Raw genomic sequence first — 10,031 nt, 5'->3', positions numbered from 1 at the left:
GCGCGGCGCGGGGAGGGCGCCCGGCGGGCGGGGGCTGCGCCGCCTCACCTCCGCTGACCCCGCGGCCTCGCCGCTCCTCCTCGGGCACCTGAGCGCGACATGGACCCGCCGCCAGCCGCCTCGTAGCGCCGCGGGAGCAGCCGCCGCGGGGAGCGGTGGGCATGGCCCGGCGCGAGGAGAGCCACGGGAGGCAGCGCTGCCCCGGTGAGGCGTCCGAGTTGCCGCTGGGCTCCGGGGGGGCGGTTGGAGCCGCCGGGCGGCCCCTGCGCGGGCGCGGCGTGGGCGGCGGCGGGGGCGAGCCGGCCTGCGGCGAGGGGGCGGCAGCGCCGCGGCTGCTGAGACCTGCTGCGACCATCTTAAAAAGTTAGAGGCGCCGCGCGGCACCGCTGCGCTGCCGGCGGGGGGGTTCGGAGACCGCAGGCGAGCGCGGGCGTCGCTTCCTGATGCCTTTTGAGAAGGGCAGTGGTTGGTTTGTGGGCTCTTCCTTTCTTTTCTTTTTTTTTTCTTTTTTTTTTTTTTAATTCAGGCCACCAGATAAGCCTGGTTCAGCATTGTGAAGGTTTCCTGCAGCCTGCGAGAAGGAAACAACTTTCCTCTCTCTCGCAGTCTCTCTTTTTAATCCACGTCCTTCTAGGTGATTTCCAAAGACTAAATAAAACTTCATCGGGAACTTTATGGAAATAGCAGAAGTTCAGTTTCTTGTGACACTGCACCTAGTTCAGTGTGATCTCGCATTTTTCTGAGCTCTTGGYAGGGCAAAAAGAAGTCTGTAAACTGCTTCCAGAACAGAGGCTTAGCAGAACACCGTGACTCATTTATACTGCCTGACATAGCAAAAAAAAGTGGAAAAACCGTGAATAGTTCGCTTATGATCACTTTCCAAATTCTCTGCTCAAAAGCCAGGTTTGTAGAGCTCATGCTTTATGAAGGCAGCTGGCTGAGAGTTAGATAAACGACTTATTAATGAAAAAATCCCAAGTAATTTCTTTTTGCTATTAAGTTTTTGGCAGTGATTGCATATGTAGTGTTAATCACAGTATCTCATGCTTTGCTTTCTAGCCTACAGAAATTTTCTTTGTTGAAAATGCTGTGACTGTTAGAATGTGACCATACACAATTGGAAATAAGAACTGCTTTAATAAATGGAACTTTTTGATGCATGTTCATGTATGCTGAGGTCATCTGCAGTTGCACTTGATACCAGTGTTGTACTCTGTTTCTTGCTACATGCAATAAAAAATATTAAGTGCATGAAGAGTTTAAACCCTTCACTTTCTTCTTTTTTGCATCTTTTCTTCTTGAGAAGAAAAAATGTTATAACTTTGTAATTAAGAAATTCCTTGCTCTAAAAATCAAAAATACATTTTTTGCTGGCAGAAATAGCAGTGTTGAAGAGAGAAGGTGATAAAAATGCTGCCTGTTTTGTGAAAAATTGTCTAAACCTTCCCTCTAAATAAGTTACTTGCCTAAGTTACAATGCAAGCCACAGTAAATTTAGAAGAATGTGACTTTTGTTGGCTTCTTCCTGATCTTTGTTCTAACAGTTTTAAATTTACAACAAAATTGGTAAAAGTTAGCCATTTTATTCTATATATTAAAAATTACAATCAAATATGACTTCTTCCCTCTGTGTGGTTGGGTGATACGAAAAGTCTAAATCTGTTTTAACTCCTCTGGTATTGTCGGAACATGCCTTCATACGTGCCGCGATCAGAATCTCAGGAATGTARAACTCTACAGACAGACAGCCGTACAGGATCAGACCAAAATTCCTCCTCACAGGCAGAAGGATTTACCCAGGAGAAGTCTAAAATCAGGGCTAATGTTCTTATTTCCCTGAAGTCCTAACATTTGCAGTTCTGGGACTTCTGAGCTACGTATGGTTTCTTTGTGCTTAGGAATCCTCAGTGAATTTTCCTTCCATGAACTTAAGATCATGTAAACTTCTGGCATCCATCGTGTACTGTGGCAAGGAGTTCCACAGCTTGACTGCCCATTGTGTGACTAACTATATCCTGACATTAGTTCTGAACCTGGCTACAACTACCTTTATATGGTGCCCCTTAGCTCTTATGTCGGAAGAGGTAATGAGTAAATGATCCCTACCTCCTTGTCATTGGTGACCTCCCTTTTATCTTTATATCTCCCTTCCTATTGCCATCTCTCTTCTTTGATACTTGTTCTTGTGAGATCATGATTCTCGTAAGACGTAGGATGTCAAGGAAGATATTACAAATCTCATTTTTATTTAAATATATTACCATCTAAAGAGGTCATGGGAATTCTGAATACTGTGCAGACAAAATTGCTTATTTTTGCTCAATAGTTTGTTATGCTAATGTTGTGTCTATAATAATGTTACCATAATGTTATGTTAATAAATGATTTGTGGAAAGAAGTTAGTATTAGAGTACGTAACACTTAGATTTGACAACTACATCACATATTCTACTTATCAGTGAGGCAGCTAAAAAAAGTCCAGGAAGCTAAATACCACTTTACTTTTTTGTCTTTAAAGAACAATCCTACAACAGCCTAATGCAAAATGAATCAAGGAGTTATGTATGTTTTTGGCAGCTGATCACCTCTCAAGCTTTCATTTAAAGCCCTTGATGGGGTATATTTCAAAGCTACCCATGGTTTCGCTGAACTGTGTAAAACCTTTGCAGTTTGTTATTGCACAGTTTGCTCCAGCAGACTATAGCTGTTACATACTTCTGCTTTTGCTGATTACCCATTTAAAGGAACTCTTCCTGTTAAATTTCCTGCCTAAAAAAAAATACCAAACCAAGTCAAAAGTTTCACTACCCTGCATGGGAATTTATTTTYATTTCTCTCTGAGCTCTCTTGTTTACAGAATTGTTCGACCTCTTGAGCTGCTGTATTTGCTGGCTCTTCCCAAGGCCACTTGAATGCTTATAATTTGTAAGTTTAGTCAAGAAGAGCCATGTGATTAAGCTAAGGACTGACTGCTGCTTAGGAAAATCACTGAGCAGAAATGAAGGCAGTCAGTAGAGCAACTCATTATGGGAGCGTGTCTGTGCTATTTACTCAAACGCCATCAAAGTTGTTCTTGGCTGTTTAAACTTCTGAACTTGATTTTCTGGACTGTATTTTCTAGATACGTTAATAAGTATGAATTGTGGTCAAGCAAACACCTGCACCCTTGCTTTTAAAATTCAGTAGGGTGTGTATATGCTTTAGAGAAACATTGGAGTTGGATGGGCTGTTCGTTTAAGAAGCAATACAATGTGTATGAAGRGGTGGGTGAGTAAGGGGAAGAGAATAGTCAGACTTACTATAGTAAAATAAGCGAATCCAAGGAAGAAGGTCAAAGAGCAAGAGAGCAAATGTTTGCAAAAATAACTATATTTCATGCTTCCTATTACATCATATTTATACACTTTAACTCTCATAATCAACTTGATAAAGTAGAATAATTCATCGCCTATATTCAGGAAATGTTATGTAGGTTTTTCTGTTTGTTTTTGCTGGCCATTACAGTTTTAATGCACTGAACAAAGAGGTTGCTAATGTATGAAATTTGTATAACTATCTCAAGAAATCACTTCTTTAGATTGCAGAGCATGTAAGCTTTTCAAACCATGGTAATGCAAAAAAAAAAAAAAGTTGCTATAGCAACTCTATAAGAAAAGTGTGCATGTTCACAAATGTTTTAGTCAAAATGGAATATATTTGAAACCTCACTTATCCGAAGGATTAGACAGTTGGTGCAGTAATTGATTTGCATGGGTAGTACATAGTTGGCCCTTAGAAAGTTCTTAAAATGTCTAAAAGATGAAATAACCTGGGGGGTTTTTACTTGGCTTTTTCCTAAACTTAAAGTGGGTTGAACTGGAGTGATTGATCAAATAGGCCTGCTTTATGTAGTAAGCCAAGGAGTTGGCATAACATATGAAGTCTGTTTGGATTCATGAACTTCTCATGTGACTAGAAGCTTATCAAAAAAAATCTTTAAGATTCAGACAAATAGAATATGTTTGAAATGAGTCTTCTGTGTATTAATGCCTGCCTGTGTTACAGTTCCAAAATATATTGGCTCAGAACTGAGAAGGGACAGTGCATAAACTGCCTAGTGGAGAACTGTCACCTTTTAATTAAGTGTTATACTTTGGCAAGAATAGGAGACCAGAAAGCTGGCTTCAGGAGTTGAAAGTAAATCTGTTTAGGAAGAGAGCAAGCCATTTGCAAGAGGGGAAGAGTATTCTTCACTCCACACTTAGCACAGAAAGTGTTTCAGAGTGAAGAAAATGAACCAAAATGTGCTTATTTCTTCTGCCAACTGCAGTAGAATAATTGCATTGGAAACTTCAGCTGACTAGAAGGTAGCTTAACCATTTTGTTTATATGAAGCTGTATGGAAAGAGCAGATGTGTGTAGTGTCATAATAATGTACTGTCTTAAAGGGTCAGTAGCAGTTCTGGGAGCCAGGGCAGCAGTCCCAGTGATAATCCAGTTTTATGAAAGATGGAAGTTTACCCACCAGGACAGTGCATCTAATCTGCAGCTCTTTGAAGGTCACTCAGATTTAGACTGGAAGTGGGGCACTGTTTGGATTAACTGCCCTGTTGGCAGCCCTTGGAGGGAGATCATGTGAATGTGTATTGCGTATATGAAGTATAGTGGTCTCTATGAGCAGTAAATGCAACGTATTTTTAAGTGTCAGTTTTACTCCGCATGCACTGATCCAAGTGCATCATGCGTATTGTCAAAAAGTTGGCTATATGAATTTAATTGCTGGACAGATTCTGCATCTGTAGCTTGATACAAAGTTCATATACTGTGCATTCTGTTTGAGTGATGGATTTCTTGTCAGTTTTATGGTTTCAAAAAGAATGCTAAGAAATTCTGTTTAAATGAACCCTTCAAAATTTTAGCCTAAATTTAAAGTATGTAGAGACAAGCCTTATAGTCCCCCAACATCACTATATATGCATTCATGGCTATATAAAAAATCAATTTCAAATCTTTATCTTAATATTGACATGGAACATTAAAGTACTGCAGTTTTAAGTAATTTCACTTTCAAGAGAGGCTTATGAAGCAAACAAATGGCTTAAGAGGCTTTTCATGCTTAGCATTTTCTAGAAGCTGAAATTAAGTTGCCATTGTCCTGCTTGCTCAAAGCAGGAGGAAGAGGTAGTAGATCATCTGCAAGACAAGATGAATAACTTTAATTAAAGAGCCAAATTTATGACAGGACTGAGCGTGTGTGTGTATATATATATATTAAAAAAAAAAGTCTTCTTACAAGCTCATAATCTTGTCTGTTCTTTCTTTTAAACCAGTTACCACTTGGTCCAAGACAACTGATGTAAATTTATCCAGCTCCTTAAATGGCTTGAGCTTGATGGGAATTCTGGATGCAAGAGTCGGCAATGGTATCCAGAGTCTTCAAAACTTCAATTCAAGGGCCCCAAGATCTCTCTCATTGCCTGAGTATGGGCCTAGCCAACACTCCAGTGCTTTAGAAGATTGTCATAGCCTTAAATCTGTGGATTCTGGTATTCCAACTCTAGAAATAGGAAATCCAGAGCCTGTTCATTGCAGTGTGTTAAATGTGAAGAGAAAGCAGTCAGAACCTGAAATTGTGCCTGACCGAGCTTTTCAGAGTGCATGCACACTGCCATCTTACGTGCCTCCACATTCTCTGACTTCTGAACATGACCACGCTGTGCGAAAATCCTCAACTTTTCCAAGAACGGGGTATGACAGCGTCAAACTTTATAGTCCAACTGCCAAAGCTCTGAATCGAAGTGATGATATCTCGGTCTGCAGTGTTTCTAGTCTTAGCACAGAACTGTCGACAACTTTATCAGTTAGCAATGAAGACATTTTGGACTTTGTGGTCACAAGCAGTTCCAGTGCAATTGTGAATCTCGAGACTGATGAAGCACACTTCTCAGATGTTACCCTGAATTCCACTAAAGAGACCAGTGATCAAAGCCAGCAGGAGTGTTGTCAAGAGACAGATGTGGACAGTAAGCTAAAAATATTGGGACCTTTTACTAACTTCTTTTCCAGGTAATGTTTCTGTAAAATATATTTTAACAATGAGAGTAAGAAAGACCATAGGAGAAAGATGTTGTATGATGTTTCGCTCTGAAAGAGATAATACCTGCTCAAATTACAACAACAAGCTATTAACATAATTTGTTCTGAGTAAGTAGGCAAATATTGGTAGAGACTAAGGCTTTGAATCCTTCTCTGTATTATCTTTAGGATATATGGAAACATCTTAATTCTTAAAACTTTCCTTCTACATTAGCATAGAAGGAATCCTGGACAAGGGTTTTCTACCTGGCTTCTTCAATGGTGCTTTTTGTCATTTTGGCCAGGATCCTTAATCTTGTGTGTCGTAAATAGGTAAATATAGGTAGAATACATACTTACATTGAAGAGTTTTAACACCTAAGAAATAAGAAGTGGTCTAGTAGTGCTGGAGTATGTTATTAATAAATGCAAACATACTACTTCTATGATACAAATGCTTGGCAAACACTTAACTATCATTTTTCCAGATTTTAGTGATAATTTTGTTAATACTTTGCTTCCTTGATTTTTGTATGGTTTTGGAACATGGAATTTTGTCACTGTGGTGTTGAAATGAAAACATTTGCCACTCAGAGCAGTTACATGACCTTTTCTAAACATAGCTCTGGGATGAATGATAATGTGGTTTAGATGCAGATAACAATTAGATAAATGGAAATTGTAAATGAGGAACAGAATTAATCTGCTTTTTTTCTTCATTTAAGGCCTTGCTAATGCCTCTTATTTTTAGGAGTTAATGTCTAAAGTATTGTACAGTTAGAAAAGAATATAGAATATATTTCTATAGTATAGAAAAGGCTCTAGAAATAAACTAAAACATCAAGCAGCATTGGCTATAGCTAACTTGTTCTGTGCATATGAGTACTTCAGCTAAGCTCTTTTTCCTCTTGTAAATTTTTCTTTGCATGAGGTGAACAGTCTGATTAAAAATACCTAGGTAAGTGGCAAACAGTGGAAAAGCAGCCCTAATTGCAAAGCTGAAGAGAAGCTGCTGCTTTAGATCTACTAAACTGGCTGAAGCCTTGATTGGATTTTTTTTTATTATTATTTTTTATTCTTAGGTTGAAATTGCAGTAGCAAGTACAGTGCAGTGGACTTAACTCATCAGTCATGTTTGAGCTGTTACAGCTTTTGTGGCCTTTTGTCTGTTTGTTGTCATGGAACCAGACTTAATTCTGAAGCAGGAGGCTTCTTAGAACTTCAAAGCCTGCAGAACATGAACTTTTGTTATCCGTTCTGCTAGCACAACTGTTAACTCAGGCAAATGCTGTCCTTCAGCCTGGAGAGAGCACAGTGGAACAGACACATGAAGACCCCGCTCAGAGTAGGTTAATTAACTGCTCCTCAAATTTTCCCATCCAAGAAAATAAAACCATCTATCCAAGTTCTGTTCTAGTGTAGTCTCTAGGAGTTTTGCCAGTGTTACAGAAACTGGGGTACTTAATAGACTAAGCTTTTTAATGTGAATATTTGTAGGTACTTTGGATTCAGTTCAAACTAGGTTGTCAGTTTTAAAGTTCGAACTGCTCTATCTATAACCTGGCCTTTAACATCCACTTTCGGATCTCTGTTTTGAAAACAATAGAGCTACTCGCCTTTTGTCTGTACTCCTATTCCGTATACCCACATTCCATATGTCCGTTCTCTTATCTCATGCAAACTGAGTGTGAGTTTCACAGCAGTTAAGCGGAGAGCTCCTGGATTTCTTTCTGTTCCACAGGGAATACTGTATACTACTTAAGCTGTGGACATTGTTGAGGACCAAAACATGCTGTTGCCTGTCTTGTTGATATTTGAAATCTGCTCTTCATGTGGTTGTGTTTGCTTCATCTATTGTTCCTATACAGTCCCTTTTCTGTTGAGTTCCTGTGGCTTTACTGTGCTCCTCAGATTCCCAGGGCTAAATGAATAGTTCAGAAATGAATTCGGGCCCTGCAGTGTTTTGTTTGAAGGTARCTGACTTCTAAGGGCCTTCCCACCCAGCTGGACCTGAATTGGGTGTCCAGGTTTTGTGTACAGTGCTGGAAGAGAACGAGGTGTTTGGAATAGTACCTTCGAAAGCTGGGGAGCTTCTTCAAGTAGTTTGTAGAAGGTGCTGTGGTGACAGATATAAACAAAATGCTAGGGAGAGCATGTTTTTAGCACTTTGTGCAGAAGAGAGTTTCACTTGAGATTCATGGACATGCAGGTTAAGTGTGTAAACCTTTCCTTTCAAAAGCCAAGGATGAAGTCAATGCTTTCATCAGAACTATGGCAGAAGAAATTAGTGGTGACAAATTAGTAGGTCATTGACTGGAACGCTTGTGTACAATGTGGAAGAGCAGGCACCTAAGGGGATTGGATACAGTCTTGCCACCTTCCATCAGCCCAATGGTTGTGGAGCAAGGCTGCAGTGGAGGGCTTCTTGGCCCTAATCTGCATGCCCAACTCTGTGGGGTTCTTCCAGGTAAAGGGATGCACTGTGAGCTAAGGTGAATCTGCTCAGCTCTTGCTTCAGCTGTTGACACTTGGTAAAAGGAGAAACCTTGTTCTTGATCTGGCATCTGGGCTGGTATTGAACCCTGTCCATCATCAGAGAATTTGTTGGTTTCTCTGAACTTGTCAAGACCAGGCTTGTTCTGGATTGTCAGTTAAGATTTGCCGCTGCCTATGGACATAATACTGACAAAAATCAGATGCCTCCAGTGGTTGGTAAGAACTGGGGAGAAATTCTGAGGGTCACAGTTAGGGACTCGCATACCTAAGTCACTTAGATAGCAATTAAGACTGAATCTTCCATAATCTCAAGAAAATGCTTAGAGAAGCCTTTATTTTGGAATGTAAAATTATTTCTTAGCACTTCGTAGATTTATTTTTCCTTGTGAGAGAGTATGCATGCATGCATGCACAGGCAATGCGTGTGGTGTTTTGTGTTCCATATCGGTTATGGTAATATTTGTAACTTGTTACAAAACATCTGTGTTTGCTTGAGGCTCCAGTTGAAAATTGAATTACAGTAGAGGTTGAAGAAAGTAGAACCCTGCTGGTTAGTTGCCTGTCAGTCCCTGGCACCTTCAAGGGTACTTGGGAATGCAGTGTTCTTGCCCTACCTTCTCAGGCACTATGATGAAGTTTTCCTGGACTACTTTTCTGACTCAGTTGCTGTCTGTTCAGCAGCTTGAGACTTTGAAAGGTCTAGTTGTTCCCTCAGGTTGTTTCATGCCTCTTTGGGTGTGGCAGGAAGATCCAAAGCAAGAAAAAGAGGCCGCTCTCCTGCTTGTTTACGTGTAGCCTTCTCCTTGAAGAGCTTAAGGCATCCAAAGTACCAACTAGGTGTAGTATTAGTGTTTTATCATTAGGTTCCAAGTTAATACATGAAAAAGGAGTATTGCTTCTGAAAGCAGCTGAAATGCTGACAAAGCTAACTGACTGCTGGTAGTTTAAATGTCAAGTGTACCTGTATCAGCTTTAAAAGGCCCAGATTTTTTCCACCTGAAGTGTGAGTTTGAATTAATTTTCTTCCTTTGAATGTAAATAGGAACTTGGTTTGATAAAAAGCATTAAGAAGTTACTGGTTTGAAGACTGAAGAATCAGTGGCTTGTCCATCCCTTCTTTACCCTAGTGACCCACAGTGGCATAGGTTAATGAATTCTACCTTTGGACTTTGCTTCTGTACAGTACTGCTGAAACTTTTAAAATGCTCTTCTTTTCCTTTCTTTGTTTTTTTTTTTTAACAACTTCTCTGAGTCAGGAGCATTATGATCTTACTAAGTTGTGCCTTTCTTTTATTGTTTTAGAAAGTGAAGGTGATCCTTTTTATGGCCACACAAACAGTTTTTATAGGACTGTGTTCGATTAAATAGTAAGCTGTGCAGTTCCCTTCCTTTTTAATGGAAAACAAGAATCTGAAGCCTTTACTTAATCCATTGGTGTGGGTGTCGTTTATTTGTTCAGGAATCTGGATCTTTCTTTTCTT

General features: G+C 40.0%; 1 protein-coding gene across 1 annotated transcript in view; it reads left to right on the top strand.

Annotated features, from left to right (window-relative positions):
• The first annotated feature begins 38 nt into the window (after positions 1 to 38).
• TBC1D14 (TBC1 domain family member 14) overlaps positions 39 to 10,031 on the top strand; it is a 74,074-nt gene continuing 64,081 nt past the window's right edge. Inside the window, exons 1-2 of the mRNA XM_026054815.1 lie at positions 39 to 204; positions 5,310 to 6,045. Of these exons, the coding sequence (XP_025910600.1) occupies positions 162 to 204; positions 5,310 to 6,045 (779 nt within the window). The 5' untranslated portion in view covers positions 39 to 161. The remainder of the gene's footprint in view (positions 205 to 5,309; positions 6,046 to 10,031) is intronic.

The sequence above is a fragment of the Apteryx rowi genome, unplaced genomic scaffold (assembly GCF_003343035.1).
Source record: "Apteryx rowi isolate R43461 unplaced genomic scaffold, aptRow1 scaffold_97, whole genome shotgun sequence".
Taxonomy (NCBI): domain Eukaryota; kingdom Metazoa; phylum Chordata; class Aves; order Apterygiformes; family Apterygidae; genus Apteryx; species Apteryx rowi.
The sequence above is the reverse complement of the archived record's forward strand: the minus strand, read 5'-3'. Positions and strand labels throughout refer to the sequence as shown.